The 20,768-nt window shown below is 45.8% G+C and overlaps 1 protein-coding gene across 1 annotated transcript in view; it reads left to right on the forward strand.

Moving 5' to 3' along the window:
• Positions 1-20,768, forward strand: part of LOC144667704 (parathyroid hormone/parathyroid hormone-related peptide receptor-like) — a 105,330-nt gene that overhangs the window by 44,234 nt on the left and 40,328 nt on the right. Inside the window, exons 9-12 of the mRNA XM_078529158.1 lie at positions 3,305-3,458; positions 14,435-14,495; positions 16,222-16,288; positions 17,657-17,751. Of these exons, the coding sequence (XP_078385284.1) occupies positions 3,305-3,458; positions 14,435-14,495; positions 16,222-16,288; positions 17,657-17,751 (377 nt within the window). The remainder of the gene's footprint in view (positions 1-3,304; positions 3,459-14,434; positions 14,496-16,221; positions 16,289-17,656; positions 17,752-20,768) is intronic.

A 20,768-nucleotide genomic window follows, 5' to 3' on the forward strand; every position in this document is an offset into this window, starting at 1 on the left:
AAAAATTCAGTATGCAGCTACAGCAAGTAAGGTAAATGGAATTTTGGCCTTTATTGCAAAGGGGGAAGTCTTGCTGCAACTGTATAGGATATTGGTGGGACTACACCTACTGTGTTCAGTTTTGGCCGTCTTATTTAAAGAGGGATACACTTGCATTGGAAACAGTTCAGAGAAGGTTCACTGGGCTGATTCCTGGGATGAAGAGTTTGTCTTATAAGGAAAAGTTAAACTCATTGGAGTTTAGAAGAATGAGAGATGGTCTTATTGAAACAAATGAGATTCTGAGGGGGTTTGACATGTAGATGCTAAAAGGATGTTTCACCTCATAGAGGAATCAAGAACTAGAGGTCAGTGTCAAAATAAGGGATCTTCCATTTAAGACAGAGATGAGAAGGGATTTCTTCTCTCAGATAATTGTTCATTTATGGAAATCTTTTCTTCAGCAAACAGCACAGGCTAAATGATTAGATTTTAATCTACAAGAGAGTCAAGGGTTATGGGGGGCAGGCAGGAAAGTGGAATTGAGGCCACAATCAGATCAGCCTTGATCTTATTGAATGGCAGAGAGGGCCTGGGAGGTAACCGAAAGGCTTTATCAGCGTAATGCCGTGCACATGACTTCCAAAAGACACTTGAAGTGCCACAAACCAGGCTTGTCAGCAAAGCTGAATAAAAAGGACAGTGGCAGCATGGATTTGAGGATGGCTGAGTGACAGGAAACAGAGGGATGGATTTTACGGGTCCTGTAGTTCCCCCCACTCCCGCTAAAATGTTGCGGGATGGGGGGTGGGAGGGTGGCCCGCTAGTGAGCTCTCCTGCTGCCCCACCGCACTTTAACACTGGGTGCGGTGTTAATTGCTTTAAGGTGAAACTTCCATCCCTTTCTTGGGAGGAAGTCCTGCCTTCGAAAACCGCTGGCCAATCGGATGAGCGGCAGCTCTGTAGTCCCAGCAGCGCCACCCAGACCAGTGGCCACTTCTGGGACTGCAAGCAGTCCCCAATGCTGAGGAGCTCAGACTGACAATGAAGTTTAGAGTTGGGATCTTGGCGAGGGGTGTGAGGGGGTGAGGGGCCTGTACAGAAGGCCAGGAGGGAGGGCTAAAGGAGGGATGGCATTGGTTAGGGGTGCCTCCTATTAGCCCAGGGGCCTGGAAAGGAACTTCCCCTCCCCTTGTCCAACATCAGTCTACACAGTTAAAGATGCCAGGCTTATACCGCCTGACATAGGCCTCCCCACCCTGCCTAAAATGCCACTGGTGGTGGCTATTAAATGGCCACTGATTTAGACACAGGTGTATAGGGTTCAGCATCTCCCCCACCATGGGGAGAATTGAGAGTTTTCTCAACTCTCAAATGGTCAGCCTTCTGGGGAGGGCAAAGAGAATACTTCAAAGACACTCTGAAACTCTCCTGGAAGTGCGGCAGCATTGACATTAGTGAGCGATGGTTCAGAATAGCAATAACCTGTCCATCAAGCCGCACCACACTTTGAGTCACAGAGAAGGAAAGGAAAAGAAGCAAATCCTGCACTCCAGACCCCATTACCTCATGGGACATCCTGCCCCATGTGCTTAAAGATCATGGGTGGATGATCATTAAGCTTTCCAGAGACATTCACGTTCCAAGAGTGAATAATAAATCAATATTTGTCAGTTTCAGTTTGTGTTAAACAACAAGCTTCTGGCTCCTGACTATACCTGTTGCACCTTGACATCATTTCCTATATTGGATCAGCTTGAGCCAGCAAAACCCCCACTCCCCAACGCTTCCCCATACACCCACACACACAGACACAGACACACACACACAGACACAGACACAGACATACACACACAGACACACACACACACACATACACACAACATACACACACACAGACACACACACACAGACACACACACACAGACACACACCACACACACTACATACACCACACACACACACAGACACACACAGACACACACACACAACATACACACACAGACACACACACACAGACACACACACACACACACACACAGACACACACAGGCATACACACACAGACACACACACAGACACACACAACACACACACAGACACACACATACACACACACCACACACACTGCATACACCACACACACACACACACAGACACACACAACATACACACACAGACACACACACACAGACACACACACACAGACACACACCACACACACACTACATACACCACACACACACACACAGACACACACACACAACATACACACACAGACACACACACAGACACACACACACACAGACACACACACACACAGACATACACACACAGACACACACAACACACACACAGACACACACATACACACACACACCACACACACACTACATACACCACACACACACATACACACACCACACACATACACACACCACACACACAGGCACACACCACATGCCCACACATACACACATACACACACCATACACACACCACATACACACACACACCACATTCACACACACCACATACACACACACACATACACACATACACACATACACACACACACACCACACACACATACCACATACCACACACACATACCACACACACACACACACACACACACACACATACATACACAGATACACACACACACATACACATACCACACACACACACATACACACACACATATATACACACACACACACACACATACACACCACACACATACACACATACACACACACGCACACGACGTATTTCAGGACCCACTGCAATACAACCCCCAAAAGTTCAGCCCAAAATTGGTCCTCAGGTTTTATCACCATGTGCCAGGGTAGGGGGGGTGGTAATGACTGAGTTTGGGCTGGTACAGTGTGTCGCCCCCTCGCAGCTCCATGTTCAGGTAAGAATATTTCAAGAGCTTGTTGGTGAAAGGCAGTCCCACGGTCTAGTTTTGGTGTTTATAGATGATGATGACTCACTCAGGGTAAAGCAATATTACAGCTGGAGGGAGCAAAAAGGTTTCAGGCCCCATTTCTCCATCTAAGGGATTAATTCTGTTTTAGATGTGGCACAGGACAACAAGTAGTATTTTTTTGGTCCTTTTCTCGATATCGCAGGTGACACAATTCTGGCTGAGAATGTGCACATACTTGCCGCCTGCCATACTGGAGGCTTAGTTGGCCAGTTAGTGCCTGAAAAGTGTACGCTGTGTGTAGCGGAGTTTCTCAGCCACTGACACACACATAGCACATCTGTATTGTACTCATTACCTGTTCAGTCTGGTAACCACATTGTACATTTGCAGGCTGGCTGTAAGGTGGCAGTGACAATATTCCTGTACTTTCTGGCTACTAATCACTACTGGATCCTAGTGGAGGGCCTTTACCTGCACAGTCTGATCTTCATGGCTTTCTTATCGGATAAGAAATATCTCTGGGCATTAACTCTGATTGGCTGGGGTAAGAATGACGCGCATCCTATCCTATGTACTTGTTTTACCTGGTGTGTGTACCTCTGATTGGTTTCTTATCACTCAGCTCAATAACTCATCAAACAGCTGCATAATCTCAGGGAATCCCCCACTGGCACAGTCCCCTGATGTGCTCCATCCCAAATCATACGGTTCCTTCACTGGGTCGGTCAAGCACATGAGAACATATAAAATATGAGCAGCAGCAGGCCATTCGGCCCCTTGAGTCCACTCTGACTTTCAACATCATGGCTGACCTGATTGTGGCCTTAACTCCAGACTTTCCTGTCTACCCTCCATAACCCTCGGCTGCCGTGTAGATGAACCATCTGTCCAACTCAACCTTAAATATATTCACTGACCTATCCTCCACAGCTCTCTGGGATGGAGAGTTCCAAAGATTAACAGAAAGTGCTGGAAAAACTCAGCATCTGTAGAGAGAGAAACAGAGTTAACGTTTCGAGTCCATATGATTCTTCTTCAGAACTGAAGAGAGGTAGAAATGTGGTGGATTTTATACCGTTGAGTGGCGGGAGGCAGTGAAGCAGGTGGAGCTGGATAGAAGGTCAGGGATAGGTGGGGGTTCAGGAGAGATTGACAGAGATATCATGGACACAAGACAAAGGGAGTGTTAATGGTCGTGTTAAAGACTAAAGGAGGTGCTGATAGTGGCATAAAGGTAAGATAGCAGAATGTGTTAATAGCAGAAGAAGGGTCAACGCTCTGTGAAAGAAAAATATAAGGACAAATTACAATTTGGCAGGGGGGCGATTGGGAATTTTTTTTCTAAAAGATCAAAATGGAGGAGGGGGTTCATGGTCTGAAGTTGTTGAACTCAATGCTAAGCCCAGAAAGCTATAAAGTGCCCAATCAGAAGATGTGCTGTTCCTGTTTGCGTTGAGCTTCACTGGAACAATGCAGCAGGCCAAGGACGGACATGTGGGCATGAGAGCAGGGTGGTGTGTTGAAATGGCAAGCGACAGGAGGTCTGGGTAATGCTTGCGGACAGACCGAAGGTGTTCTGCAAAGCGGTCACCCAGTCTGTGTTTGGTCTCTCCAATGTAGAGGAAACCACATTGGGAGCAACGAATGCAGTAGACTAAATTGAAGGAGGTGCAAGTGAAATGCTGCTTCACCTGAAAGGAGTGTTTGGATGGTGAAGAGGGATGAGGTAAAGGGGCAGGTGTTGCACCTTCTGCGATTGCCTGGGAAGGTGCTTTGGGAAGGGGATGAGGAGTTGGGAGTGATGGTGGAGTGGACCAGCGCATCCCAGGGGGAACAGTCCCTACGGAATGCTGAGAGGGGGAGTGAGGGGAAAATGTATAAAATTAAGGTTGGAAGGGCAGCTCAGTTAATTAGTTTAATTCCTGTTTAAATGCCCTAAATAGCCCTTTGACAGTTTGGCGGGCGCGCAGCCGACTCTGGTGCATGTCCACCGAATTCAAGATCGGAATGACGCGTGGTAACATCAGGACACACACCCGACCTCACCGTGTGTCATTTTACACATCAGCGAGTGGCACCCCCAACCCCGCTTGAGGATCCTGGCCATGAAACTTTTTGCCTAGAGAATCCATTACTATGATGTCATTAATTAATCCTGTCTCATTACCCATTACCATAGTTAAAACCGCCTGCTCCCTGGTTAGTTCCAGAACACACTGTTCTAAGCAATTGTCCCAAATACACTCAATGAACTCATCCTCAAGGCTACCTTTGGCAATTTGATTTGTCCATTCTAAATGAAGGTTAAAATCTCCCACGATTATTACAGGAGCTTCCTTGAAAGCCCCCATTATTTCTTGGTTTATACTCTGGGCAGAATGGTCCCAGATTTGCACTAATTGTGGTAGCGGGCAGGGAAAGCGTTTTACCCGATGGCCACAATAGCGGCTTCTCACGCCCTATCATCCCAAACCTGCCGCATTTATTATGCATTCCTAGGAAACACACTGTTTCATTCACCCACCACGCCATCACCTCGCTGCTTCAGCACACACCAGGCACCACATTTACAGTGCAGCCGTGCACACCTCTCAGTGTTTCCAGCCCAGGACTGCCTCATGGAAGACAGGATAGCCCCGAAAGGCAAGAAGACTGCAGCCCCCAGATTTAGTGACACGTCCCTTGAGCGCCTTCTGAATGCCGTGATGTCCTCCACTCCCGTTCTAGCCACAGGAGAGGCAGTGGTGTCACTAATCCAGCATGGGGGGCAGTGGCAGTGGTGGCCAGTGCCAATGCCCTGCAAAAGAGGACAGACACCCAGTGCTGCTACAGGGTGAATGGCCTCATCCATTCCACCAGGGTAAGTCACTCTTCTCATCACTCTCAACTCCCACACTCACAAACCCATCGCACATCCACAGGGATCTCACACCTCAAGGGACATCACCACTAACTCTCACACACACCCTCACATCTCCATCAGGCTCATATCCTCTGGAGCTCGTATCCTCATCCTGTCCATGGCTCCACTCACCACACAAACATTCCACACAGTGACATGTGTCCTGCTCACACTCTCTCCATCTGTTTCCACACAGGAGAAGCTGGCTCACATCAGCAGGGAGAGGTCCCAGACCCGGGGGTGATGTGGCCCACATTAGGCCCCTCACTCACTTTGAGGAGTGTGCCATTGTGCTGCCTGGTGAGGATGTGGATCCTGCCTGCGGTGACAGTGAGGTCAGTGGAGAACACCCACGTGAGGATCCTGCACCACATCATCCCTCTCTCAACACAACTGTGAGTTCTCTCTCTCCTGTTTTTGACTCTGCTGCCATGCACTCATTATCTCTACTTTGGTTCACAGGGAACTCTGCCAAGCGACCGACACCCTCAGCCAGCCAGTCCCTCAGCTCCATCCAGGTCCTCACCTCCAGCAAAGAGGCACCTCCTCCATTGAAGAACTGGAAATAAGCAGCCTGGAAGACCTGTCACAGTGTTTTCCCACACCCTCCACCAGCGCAGAGACACACACCTCGGTGGGACCTAGATCTAGAGCAGGCTCGGGTTCACAATCTGCTGGTCACCGCATGGACACGTGTCCGCAGCAGGAGGAGGCAGGTTCATCCGAGCTCCCTGACACTCGAGGATTGCTGGGGAGGTGGCATCTGTAAGGTCGGAGTCAGATGATGAGCCTCTGGATTTGGCCTCCCAACTCACTGTGGAGGGTCAGCAGAAGGCGTGGGAACATCACACAGAGCTGTTAGAAGCCCCCAACAAAGTGAGTCACGAGTCGGAGGAGTGTGTCTGCCTGCTCTCTGATGAAGTGATACCCACTTGTGCCCATATGGAGGTCTCCATGGTGAGGAGGACAGACGCCATGGAGACCCTGGTCCAGCAGAAAGTGGAGGTGTGTGCAGACCCGTACTCCATCGCAGGAACCATGAGGGTTCCTGCAGTGTTAAACAGGAGAGGGAAACGGGGCACCTCGACATCCCTCCAGGTGCTCCTTCCCCTCAAGGAGTCAAGCCAGGGCCCCCAGGCACCCATGGGGAGGAGGAGCATCAGCTGCACACCCCTAGGTCACTCACTGGGGAATGTCAGAGGCTGTCCACTTCCTCCGAGTCCCCTTTGCCTGTGAGCCCCTCAACCTCATCCTCTGTCACCACAGAGGGAACAGCTGGCCAATGAGTGATTCTGGGGGGAGAGGTGTGTGTGACAAGGCCTTTCAGAGGCTCTTGCAAGCTTTCTCCCACATACACGGACCCTTCCGTATCACACTCACCTCAATGTCCCCAGCATTTTCTGTGCTGCCCGCTGGGGTCTCTTACAGTTGTCCATCTGAGCTGCATCTCCTCCCAGCCACTGATCACACTCCCAGCAGCACCGGATCTCACCCACCACAACTCTCGTTTCACTTTCAATTTAGACAACATGTTGGTGATTCAGTTATTCATTCACTCCGCCCCCCCCATCCTTTCCCCTCTCCCAGTCACCTATTTCATTTCCCCCATCATTGTTGATCCCCCCTCTCCCTTCTCCCCCACCGGCATCATCTTCCCCTCCCTTCGTGACCTACCCTTTGGGAATGTCCAGGTGAATGTGCACGTTCCCTTCCTTCCCAAAGATCCCACCCCCATCCACACTCACCGCCCCGACTTCCCATGTCTGCCACCAAGTCCCCACCACCCACCATCACCATCTCCCGCTACTGTCGAACCATCACCCTCCCACCCTACCGCCTCACTCTGCCCTCGGTCGTTCTCACCATTCCCTCCTACCACCTGCACCCTCAGTTTGCTCCCCAGGAGACAGTCATGGACTCATCAGAGTCCTTTCTCGCACATTCACCTGGACAGCCCCACCCCTCTGGACCCCTTCCTCCCTCGGAACCCCTTTCCCCTCCAGGCTCACCCCACCTTAGTCCTCCCCCCCCACCATTGGACTCCCCACCCCCCGGCTTAGTCCTTCCCCCTTCCTGACTCCTTCAGGCACCCTTACTTCTTCTGCCACCCTTATTCCTTCCCCCCACCCCTGGCTCCTTCCTCCACCCTTACTTCCAACCCTCTCCACACTCCTTCCTCCTCCCAGACTCCCTCCCCTCTCCACGCTCCTTCCTCCCTCTGGACTACCTCCCCTCTCTGCACTCCTTCCTCCCTCTGAACCCCTTCCTCGCTCCAAACTACTTCCCTTACACCTTCCACCCCCTCTTATACCTACCTCTCCAGTTGTCACCTTCGCCCCCATTACCCACTCCTCTCCCCTTACTCCCTTCCCGCTCCCAAGCTCCCCCCGACACCTTCATTCGTCCCTCCCAACCTCACCGCCCCAACACCTCTTCATCTCCCAGTCGATCCTAGGCCTTCCTCTCCAACCCCCCCAGTACATCTTCCTCTCCCAAACACAGCTGAACCTTCCCCTCCACCCCCCTCCACCATCACCCATTGTGAGCAGACCCTCAGTGGTGACTTTCCAACTTCTGTGAGCTGCTTTTCAGCAGAGCCATGTCCATGAGAATCCATCCAGCAGGCCATGGACATTCCTCCAGTGTGCTGTTACTGTCGGGCTCCAGCATCTTCTGCTCCTCGGATGTCTGCGATGTGAGCAAGGCCCTGGCAGTAAGTGGGTAAGTCCCCACTTCTGCACGTCACAGTTGTCAAGGCGTGTTCTGCATCAGCGTGCAATCACACCGACATGGGGGGAAGATCCAACGGTGGGGGAAATGATTCAGACGGGCCGGCCTTATAACGATATGCAGATTTATTACAATGACATTCCCGGTGTCCGACAGCAGGAAATGCGGCCCACCATCAATGGGCCAAGTGGACCATCGGAAACTGGTTTCACGATGTTGTGAAACTGGTTTCTGGCCTTGTCGCCATATTGTCCACTCATGTCACCGAGCGCATCCAACACCAACGGGCATGGAAAATTCTGCCCTCTCTCCTACAATGTAGCTACTGTTAGGAGCCCTATAAACTACTCCCACCAGAGACTGCTTTCCTTTACTATTCCTTATCTCCACCCAAACTAATTCTACATCTTGAACCTCTAAACCAAGATCATTTCTCATTACTGTACTGATCTCATCTTTTATTAACAAATCTGCCCCACCTCCTTTTCCTTTACCTTTGTTCCTGTCCTTTTGAATTATTAAATATCCTGGAATATTCAGGTCCCAGCTTTGGTCACTTTGCAACCATATTTCTTTAATGGGTAATATATCATACCCACTTATTTATATTTGTGCTCCATTTTGTTACAAATGCTTCATGCATTCAGATAAAAAGCCTTTAATGCTATCTTTTTTTTTTAAACACTTTCTCTACCAGATTAAAATAAATGAAAATAAAAAAGCTTGCATGGGAAAAAGAGGAGCAGGAAAAGGAAAAGAAAAGATTGCAAAGATTGAAAAGTTAAAAATTGAACTTCAACTTCTACCTTAGCAATTGAGGAACGAGAGAAGGAAAGAGAGAGAGAGCCTCAGGGAGAGAAAGAAGCCAGACAGTATGAATTGTCTAAAGTGAAGCTTAGAATGAAGGAGGAAAGGGGAGATAGTGATTCCGATGATGACTTTGATTCCTTTGAGATGTTTGATTTAATTAAAAATCTTCGGTCAGTGCCTAAATTTAAGGAGGCTGGAGTTGAAAGACATTTCACCTCATTGAAAATATAGCTATGAAATTAAATTGTCCAAGAGATGCTTGGGCTATTAAATTCCAGAGTGTTCTGTCAAGTACGACAATGGATGTGTGCGCTAGCTTATCAGAGGAACAATCTGCAGACGACGAGGTTGTTAAAAGGGCAATACTAAATGTTTATGAGCTTGTCCCTGAAGCTTATCAGTTGAAATTTAGGACTGTAATACAGAGATCCAATTAAATATTTGTAGAGTTTGCAAGAGAAAAAAGAAGCTCTCTGAGATCAATGGTTTAGGGCATTGAAACTGGACAAGATTTTTGAAAACGTAAGAGAAATTATGATTATGGAAGAATTTAGAAATAGTATTTCAGTGACCATCAGGACAGTATTTAGATGAAAGACAAAGTAAAGATCAGGGAAGCTCCTGTTTTAGTTGATATTTATGATGCTCCACACAGACAGTGGAGTGTGGGAAAAGGGTCATATCGAAATCAGCAAGGAAATTGGAGGTATAGAGAACCTAGTGATGGTAAAAGTGATAGTAACAAGGAGCCAGCTAAAGCATGCCAGCCTATTAAAGATGGAAAGGTGGAAGGCAGAGATGAAGGGAGAAAGGTAATATTTTAGCATTGTAACAAAGCTGGGCACACAAGGTCAAATTGTTGGAGGTTAATTGGGAGAATGATTGCAGTGATAGGAACTCAGAACAGTTCTGTAAGTAAAAGTGCTATGGGCTCTGACACCCAAATGCCAGGCAGACCAGTAGCCTTTGTACAAGTGAAAAAGGAAGAGTCAGTATTAGCCAGAGAGGTGAGAATATGTTCACAACCCACCCAAGGAAGTTCTGAAGGGCAAGTTACAGATGAGTTTAAAGATTTTGTATACAAAGGGAAAGTATATCCATGTTTTCCAGGAAGAGCAGGAAAATCTGTTAAGCTCTTAAGAGATACAGGGGCTATACAGTCATTAATGTTATGGGATAGTGCCATCTGCTGTCCAAAAGGGGTGTTGCAGGAGAAGGTGTTAGTTAGTGGAACTCATGGAGGGTTTAGGTCTATTTCGTTATATATAATATATTTAAAGAGTGATTTGAAAACAGGAGAGGTTATAGTTGGAGTGGTGGAGAAATTTCCTATTGTAGGGGGTCAATTTATTCTAGGGAATGATATAGCTGGATCTCAAATATTGTCTATGCCTACTGTAGCTGAGGAACCTGTTGAGATGCAATCAACAGAGGTTTTACAGAAAGAGCACCCTGGATTGTTTCCAGATTGTGTGGTGATGAAGTCACAGGCACACAAACTCAAACAGGAAGAGGAAGAATCGAAAAGACAGGGAGGATGCAGAACCTTGGTTGGGCCAATCTTTGAAAAGGTTACTCAGGAAGAAAATGTTAGAGAGCATGAGGTTGAGGTGTTTAGTTCATTGAAGTTAGTGGAGTTACAGCAGCAAGACCCAGACTAAAGCAGTTATACCAGACTGCTTATCCAGAAACAGAAGAAGAATATATTCCAGACTGTTTTTACCTTAAAGACAATGTGTTAATGAGGAAGTGGAGACCACCTCATGTCACCAAACTAAATGCAGTAACAATGGCGGATTCATATCCTATTCCACGATTGGAGGATTGTATCAAGACTTACTGTGAGGATATTGGCTTATACCCTTATCGGAAAGGTCAAAAGAGATATCAGCTTTTGTGACGCCAGATGGTTTATATATCAATGCAAAGTAATGCCCTTTGGTATGAGAAATGTACCAGCAACATTTCAGAGATTAGCAAACAAAGTGATTAAAGGATTGAGCAATTTGTGTGTTTACATTGATGACTTAGTGGTATTCAGTCAAACCTGGGAGGAATATCTACGACATTTAAGGGATCGTTTGACTGACTACTGGAAGCCAATTTGGTTGGAAATTTGGCTAAAAGTGAAATTGCAAAAGCAGAAGTTACATATTTAGGCCACACTATTGGACATGGCCAAGTGGCCCCATGAGATGCAAAACTAAAAGCTATCGTAGAGTTCCCAGTGCCTACAACGAAACAGGAAGTTTTGAGATTTCTGGGCATGAGTTAGTTTTATCAGAAATTCGTGCCCAATTTCAGCAGGTGTAGTTACTCCACTGACTGGATTAATGAAAAAGAACAGGAGATTCCAATGGACACAAGAGTGTCAGACTGTGTTCGACAGCTTGAGAGCTGCACTAACCATTGCACCTGTTCTGGCAGCATCCGGTTATTCAGAGCAGTTTAAAATGGCTGTTGATGCCAGTGATGTGGGTGCTGGTGCTATACTGCTACAGGAGGATCAACTGGGACTTGAGAAGCCAGTGGGGTAATTCTCACAGAAATTGAACGTGCATCATGAGAAATATTCAACTTTAGAAAAAGAGACAGTTGTATATACTGACCAGATCCTTTGAAGTTTCTGGAAAAGTTTCAAGATAAAAACGCCAGAATGTTCCAGTAGAGTTTATTATTGCAACCATTCAATTTAAAAATTATAGATGTGGCTGGATGAGAGAATTTAATTGCAGATGCATTGTCAAGAGCTTAAATTCAAAAGGACTTGGATGTTGGAAAATTGAGAATGGACTGAATGAACTCTATTCTCACAAAAGAACTGTATATATTTTCATGGTTGACGCACGTACACCATAGTGTAATAGTTTTTTATTTAGATAAGTATAGTAAGTGATACAAAATAGGTTGAGAAAATGATAATATCTTTTTGAAATATGACGTTTCATTTTTTTCCATTGAGTGGGGAATGAAGGTGGATGCTGTATTTTTAAATATTTTTGGGAATATGGTGGCATCCTGTAAAGAAGGCTGTGTGTATGTGTGTGTGTGTGGGCACGTGTGTGCACGTGTGTGCGCGTGCATGCATGTCCATGATTAATTAAACTGGGGGAAGGTTAGTAAAGGGGAACTGAGAGATGAAAGATAAAGGTGCTAGATGCATGTATTTGTAATGAGAGGCTATGGTGAAGTTGTAATTACAAGTAAATAGGTTGGGTTTTAAAATTTGCATTAGGTGAATTTGTTTGACCTGAAAATGGAGGCTAAAGGAAAATATGAAAGATTTTTATATTTGGAAAAATTGAGCTAAAAGAGGTGTTTGAGAACAATGGAACCTAAGATGAAAGGGACAAAAAGATATTTAAGGAAAGATATGTAGTTGTATTGGGTGGCTATGTGGGGTAGATGTCCTGAGACCAGATCTGTGCTGGGAGAAGGTGTGTAGTTATGAATTGGAAGCAGCCGTCAAGTTTTCCAAGCCAGAGAGTCTGTGTTTTCAGGAAGCAGTCTGTTTCTGAACCTTTTGGGTTTCCACAGCAGAGTAGAAGAGAGTGAGAAGTCGTGCGGTATACCTTTTACTAAAGCGACAGCAGCTTTACCCTGGGTAATATTACTGGATTTTTATGGTTAAAAATCTATAAGGAGCTGTTGCCAAGTTGTTTACTTGTGTGATCTGATCGAGTGGGTTTTTTGGGGGGATGTTTTGTAAAACAGTTTTAACTGTGTAACTTTAATCTTGTGTGCTTAAATTTTTTTCTTCTTGTTAATAAATCTTTTAATTTCACAGTGTTACTGTGATCAATCGTTCTTTCCCTCATTTTCAAAATACAAAACAAAAAAGTTATGATCAGTAAGGCAAGTTTCCCTCTGGGATTTGGCTTGTTCAGTGATGTGGATCGGTTGCAGTGGTAACAGTCTCTATAGTTAAGGAAGGATATACTTGCACGGGAGGCAGTACTGCGAAGGTTCACTCGATTGGTCCCTAGGATGAAGGGGTCGTCCTATGCTGAGAAGCTGAGTAAATTGGGTCTATATTCTCTGGAGTTCAGGGGAAAGAGAGATGATCTTTTGAAACATACAAAATTCTGAAGGGGCTTAGCAGGGTGAATGCTGAGAGGTTGTTTCCCCTGGTTGGGGAATCTAAAACATGGGGGCACAGTCTCAGGATAAGGAGCCAATCATTTAGGACTGAGTTGTGGAGAAATTACTTCACTCAAAGGGTTGTGAATTTTTGGAATTCTGTACCTCACAGGGTTGTGGATGCTCCATTGTTAACACACTTAAGGCTGGGACAGACAGATCTTTGGCCTTTTGGAGAATTAAGGAATATGGGGAGCAGGTAGGAAAGTGGAGTTGAAGCCCAAGATCAGCTATGGTGGTATTGAATGATGGAGCAGGCGCAATGGGCTGAGTCGTCTAGTCCTACTCCTGTCTCTTGTATCTCTTGTGCTCTTAATTGTGGTTTCACTTGAACACATATAAAGAGACACTCACTGAAACTGTAGTGCGGTTGAGTTAGGAGGTGTATGTTTGTAACATTTCAGTCTGTAAATAAATGTTAGACTGAGTAAAGATAGGCTCCAGTATCATCCTTCACCAACTGGCTTTCTAGAATATAACAATGGGCACTGTTTAAGCAGTGCCTCGATTTTTAAAAAATCCCATCCTTGTTTTCAAATCCTTCCATATCTTCATCCCTTCAGATTTCTACAATCTCTTCCGGCCCTAAAATCCTCTAATACATCTGACCTCTTTCAATTCTGATCCCTTGATCATCCCTAATTTTAATTGTTCCACTATTGATGGCCATGCCTTTAGCTGACTGAGCCTTAAACTGTGGAATTCCCTCCCTAAACCTCCCTTTTCTCCTTTAAGACATTCATTAAAACATGCTCCAGTATCATTTCCTTATGTGCCAAGTCTTGTTTGGTAATATTCCTTGTCATGTTTTACTACATCAAAGGTGCTATATAAATATATTTTTGTTGTTGTTGCTAGCTGCTGTGTGTACGGAGTGAGTAAATATAAAACCCTGGTGGCTTTGAGATCTGAGATATCTGTTTCTGAATTTTCTCTAGGAGTTCCAGCTGTGGTGGTGTCTGTATGGGGAAGTGCCAGAGCATCGCTAGCTGATACACAGTACGTACTCTCTTGTACACTTTTCCAACAACAGTGAATACCTGGGACTGCCTAAACATCTGAGGAACATAAAAACTTTAAAAGCTGGGTGGCCAACTTTGGTTCAGTCCAAAGCCGAATGGGACTGGGGCATTTGGAGACTTGAGCACATAATCCAGACTGACACTGAAGTATTTGGATGTGCACTTGCGAAGCCATGGCATACAAGGCTATGGGCCTAGTGCTGGAAAATGGGATTAGAATAGTTAGATACTTGTTTGACCGGCGCAGACTTGATGGGCCAAAGGGCCTTCTTCTGTGCTGCAGACCTCTATGACTCTATGGGCAGGATCTTTCCCCCCGTCGGGGGGGATGTGCAGGAGCGGGTACGAGTGGGCAGGCTCCCAATTGGCGCCCCCTGTTGGGGGTGCTCTGCCATTTTACACGGGCGAGCCTTAATTAGCCCGCCCAGCATAATGTCCACCAGGAAGTGCTATGTGCTCCCTGTGTGGGCGAGGGGAGGATTCCCTGAGCCGGGACTGTGCTCTTTCACACACGCACGACAGAGAACACAGATCTCCCTGAGGCTGAGTCAGGGAGATCGGCTCAGGTTTGAAACATTAAATAAAGATGAGAAATAAAAACACTGACATGTCTCCTCATGTGACACTGTCACATGAATTGGGACATGTCAATTTCTTTTATTTAGAGATTTCATACAAATTTTAATAACCTCATGAAACCTCATCCCGCCCGTGGATGATATTTCATGCTTTTCTGAAGCCCGCCTGACCTCTCGACCTGCCCGCCAACCTTAAGGTTGGACGGGCAGGTCCATTAATCACTTTAATTACTTTTTTAATGGCCTCAATAGGCCTTTGACAGTTCGGTGGGCATGTGGCTGATTCAGCTGCGCGCCCGCCAAACTGCAAATCTAAATGACGCGCGGTGACGTCGGGACACACGCCCAAAGTCACCCCGCATTATTTAACACGTCAGTGAGCAGGCCCCACACCCCCCGCTCGCCAACCGGAAGATGCAGCCCTGTGACTTAAGGGCAGTACTGAGGGAGGGCTGCATCGTTGGATGAGATGCCTGTCCTCTCAGGAGAAGGTAAAAGGTTCTCTCACACTATTCAAAGATGACCAGTGGCTTTCTCCCTGGTGTCTTGGCCAATATTTATCCCTTAGCTTCGATAAAATGATCTGCTCAGGTGTCACATTGCTGTTTGTGGGAGCTTGCTATGTGCAAATTGGCTGCCGCATTTCCTACATTACAACAGTGAAACACTTCAGAAGTATTTCATTGGCTGTACTTCATTTTGAAATATCCTGAGGTTTTGAAAGCTCGGTAAAAGTGCAAGTTTTTTATTCATCAGGTGAATAGAGAGGAGACACACGAACACATGGAAGGCTGTAATCTGTCCAGTTTTAATTACCCTCAAAATATAACAGAACCAGAGATATGGTCACCGTAGCAAGAAACACAATCATGACCTTACAGTGAGATGAGCTTTATATCTCAAGTCAGGTTAAATGAGCAATGATAACTTTCCCTCTTGGATTTAGTCTGGTTGCTTTACCTGATTGGTCAGATTGTTAGCAACTCAGAGAGATTAACAGATCAATCGCAGGCAGTTCTGGAACAACGAAACTGAGCCTGGTTTGAGAGCTCACAGAACCTGCTCAGCTACTTGTGAAAACTCTGTGTCTAAATCAAAAACCTCTCTGTCTTTTCTCTCTTTCAGCTGTTGGGACCTAAGTGCTGGAAACTTGAAGTGGATTTACCAGGTTCCCATTCTCAGTGCCATTGTGGTAAGTGAGGGGCTGCGTCTGTTGCAGTGGGATTCTGGTTGAGGAGGGTAGGCAGCAATGCTCAGCTGATATACAGCTCAGTAGCTCACCTGGCAGAATGGACCAAAACCAATCATCAATCACCTTAAATCTCGCAGGAAAACAAAAAGACTTTCTTCTCTTTAGAAAACTCCTGTAGACATCAAGCCCCTGTTTTAATCAACGGTTTATCACCTGCCTCCCCTCCTACCCTGAAGGTACTGAGCCCAACTGGGACAGGGATCCACAGGTGCTGATTCCTGGAGGGATAGGGATCCACAGGGGCTGATTCCTGGTGGGATAGGGATCCACAGGTACTGATTCCTGGAGGGATAGGGATCCACAGGGGCTGATTCCTGGTGGGATAGGGATCCACAGGGACTGATTCCTGGTGGGATAGGGATCCACAGGGGCTGATTCCCGGTGGGATAGGGATCCACAGGGGCTGATTCCTGGTGGGATAGGGATCCACAGGTGCTGATTCCTGGTGGGATAGGGATCCACAGGGGCTGATTCCTGTTGGGATAGGGATCCACAGGGGCTGATTCCTGGAGGGATAGGGATCCACAGGTGCTGATTCCCGGTGGGATAGGGATCCACAGGGGCTGATTCCTGGAGGGATAGGGATACACAGGGGTTGATACCTGGTGGGATAGGGATCCACAGGTGCTGATTCCTGGAGGGATAGGGATCCACAGGGGCTGATTCCTGGAGGGATAGGGATCCACAGGTGCTGATACCTGGTGGGATAGGGATCCACAGGGGCTTATTCCTGGTGGGATAAGGATCCATAGGGGCTGATTCCTGTTGGGATAGGGATCCACAGGGGCTGATTCCTGGAGGGATAGGGATCCACAGGTGCTGATTCCCGGTGGGATAGGGATCCACAGGGGCTGATTCCTGGAGGGATAGGGATCCACAGGGGTTGATACCTGGTGGGATAGGGATCCACAGCTGCTGATTCCTGGAGGGATAGGGATCCACAGGTGCTGATTCCTGGTGGGATAGGGATCCACATGTGCTGATACCTGGTGGGATAGGGATCCACAGGTGCTGATTCCTGGTGGTATAGGGATCCATAGGGGCTGATTCCTGGAGGGATAGGGATCCACAAGCGCTGGTTTCTGATGGGATAGGGATCCACAGGTGCTGATTCCTGGTGGGATAGGGATCCACAAACGCTGGTTTCTGATGGGATAGGGATCCATTATCAAAGACATGGCTCACATTTTGAAGAAACTGAATCACACCAGCCCGTCGATAGGGAAAATGTTTCAGGACTTATCCCCAACCAGGGCAGGAAATGAAACTCAGAGATGTGAAGTGGGTAATTTTGTTCTTTTTTTTCAGCTGAATTTCTTCCTTTTCATAAACATTGTCCGGGTTTTAGCATCAAAATTGTGGGAGACAAATGCAGGAAAACTGGACCCACGACAACAATACAGGTGAGACATATTGACCAAGACCATCGACTGTGATCCATACATCGCAGGGTTCAAAAAGAGATAGCTGTAGAAATAGTGGATGTAACTTATGATTTTCCAAAATTCCTTAGATCCTAGAACTGTCCCAGTATGTTGGAAGTTAGCAAATGTAGCACCTCTATTCAGGAAAAGAGGGAGAGAGAGCAAACAGGGAACTCCAGGTCATTTAGCCTGAAGTCAATCATCAGGAAGATGCTGGAACCTATTGTTAAGGGAGACTTAACAATGCACCTAGAAAATAATAGTATGAACAGATAAATTCAGCATAATTTTATGAAAGAGAAATCATGTTTGACAAATTTTTTTGAGTTTTTTTGAGGAAGTAGCCAGCAACATGGATCAAGGGGAACATGTAGATGTGCTATATTTAGGTTTCCAGAAGGCATTTGACAAGGTGTCACATCAAAGGTTACTAAGCAAAATAAGAGCTCATGGTGTAGGGGGTAACATTTAACATGGATAGAGGATTGGTTAGCCCTCAGGAAACAGAGTAGGCATAAATGCATCATTTTCAGGTTGGCAAGATGTGACAAAAGGAGTGTCAGTGGATTCACTGCTGGGGCCTCAACTATTCACTATTTATATCAATGACCATAAGACCATAAGACATCAGAGCAGAAGTAGGCCATTTGGTCCATCGAGTCTGCTCCACCAGTGAGATCATGGTTGATCTGATAATTCTCAACTCTACTTTCCTGCCTTTTCCCCATTACCCTTGATTTCCTTACTGATTAAAAACCTGTCTACCTCACCTTGAATATACTTAACGACCCAGCCTCTACAGCCCTCTGTGGTAAAGAATTCCACAGATTCACTACCCCCTGAGAGAAGAAATTCCTCCTCATCTCTGTCTTAAATGGGCGACCCCTTACTCTGAGATTGTGTCTTCTGGCCCTTGACTCTCTCACAAGTGGAAACAAACTCTCAGCATCAACCCTGCCAAGCCTCCTAAGAATCTTATATGTTTCAATAAGGTCTCCTCTCATTCTTCTAAACTCCAATGAGTACAGGCCAACCTACTCAACCCCTCCTCATAAAAAAATCCCTCCATACCCGGGATCAACCTAGTGAACCTTCTCTGGACTGCCTCCAATGCCAGTATATCTTTCCTTAGGTAAGGGGACCAAAGTATTCTTGGTATGGTCTAACTAGTGCCTTGTATAGAGGTGAAGCAAGACTTCTCTAACTTTATACTCCTTTCCCTTTGAAATAAAGGCCAACATTCCATTTGCTTCCCTATTACCTGCTGCACTTGTATGTTAGCTTCTTGAGATTCATGCACAAGGACTCCCAAATCCCTCTGTGCTGCACTTTCTGCAGTCTTTCTCCATTTAAATAATATTCAGCTCCTCTATGCTTCCTGCCAAAGTGCATAACCTCACATTTTCCAACATTATATTCCATCTGTCAAGTTTTTGCCCACTCACTTAGTAGACGCTTTGTGTCATCCTCACCACTTGCCTTCCCATTTATTTTTGTGTCATCTGCAAACTTGGCGATAGTACATTCACTTCCCTCATCTAAGTCATGATTACATATTGTAAATAATTGTGGCCCCAGCACTGATCCCTGTGGCACTTCTCTAGTTACAGATTGCCATCCTGAAAATATCCCCCTTATCCCAGCTCTCTGTCTTCTATTAGTTAGCCAATCCTCTATCAATGCTAAAAACCACACCCAACACCATGGGCTCTTATCTTATTAGGTAGCCTTATGTGCGGTACCTTATCGAACACGTTTTGGAAATCCAAATATATTAAAACTACTTGTTCCCCATTATCTATCCTGCTTGTTACCTCCTCAAAGAATTCCGATAAATTTGTCAGGCATGATTTCCCCCTCATGAAGCCATGCTGACTCTGCTTGATTATATTATATATTTCTAAATGCTCCGCTATTACATCCTTTATTATAGATTCCAACATTTTCCTGATGTCAGATGTTAAGCTAACTGGCCGTTAGTTACCTGTTTTTTGTCTCTCTCCCTTTTTGAATAAGGGTGTTACATTGGCAGTTTTCCAGTCTTCTGGGACTTTTCCAGAATCTAAGAATTCTTGGAAGATTACTACTACCAGTGCATCCACTATTTGTGTAGCTACTTTCTTTAATATCCTAGAATGCAACCAATCAAGTCCAGGGGGCTTATCAGCCTTTAGCGCCATTAGTTTCCCTAGTGCTTTTTCTCTAGCAATAGCTATTACATTTATTTCCTTCCCCCTTCCCCCTTTTGCCCATTGATTATTTAGTATGTTATTAGTGTCCTCTACCGTGAAGACTGATGCAAAGTATTTGTTCAACTCCTCTGCCATTTCCTGGTTCCCCATTATTATTTCCCCAGCCTCATTCTCTAAGGGGCCTATGTTCACTTTGGCCTCTCTCTTCCTTTTTATATATTTAAAGAAGCTCTTACTGTCTGTTTTTATACTACTTGCTAGTTTACCCTCAAAGTTTATTTTCTCAATTTTTATTTTCTTTGGTCACCTTTTGTTGGCTTTTAAAACTTTCCCAATCCTCTGGCTTACCATTAATTTTTGCCACATTGTATGTTTTTCTTTCAATTTAATATTATCCTTAACTTCCTTGGTTAACCATGGTTAGTTTATCCCTTCCCTAGAATCCTTCCTCACTGGGATATATCTTTGTTGTGAGTCATGAACTATTTTCTTAAATGTCTGCCATTGTTCATCAACTATCTTTTCTGTGAAACTCCTTTCCCAGTCCACTCCAGCCAACTCTGCCCTCATTCCTTTGTAATTACCCTGATTTAAGTTTAGCACAGTTGTTTCCGACCCAAGTTTCTCACTCTCAAACTGAATGCTAAATTCCACCATGTTATGGTCACTGTTTCCTAGGGGACCTTTTACTCTGAGATCATTTATTAAACCTGCCTCATTACACATTACCAGATCCAAAATAGCCTGATCCCTGGTTGGATCCACAACATATTGTGCTTGGAAACTGTCCCAAATACACTCTAT

Source organism: Cetorhinus maximus, chromosome 25 (genome assembly GCF_964194155.1).
Source record: "Cetorhinus maximus chromosome 25, sCetMax3.hap1.1, whole genome shotgun sequence".
In the NCBI taxonomy this organism is placed as follows: Eukaryota; Metazoa; Chordata; class Chondrichthyes; order Lamniformes; family Cetorhinidae; genus Cetorhinus; species Cetorhinus maximus.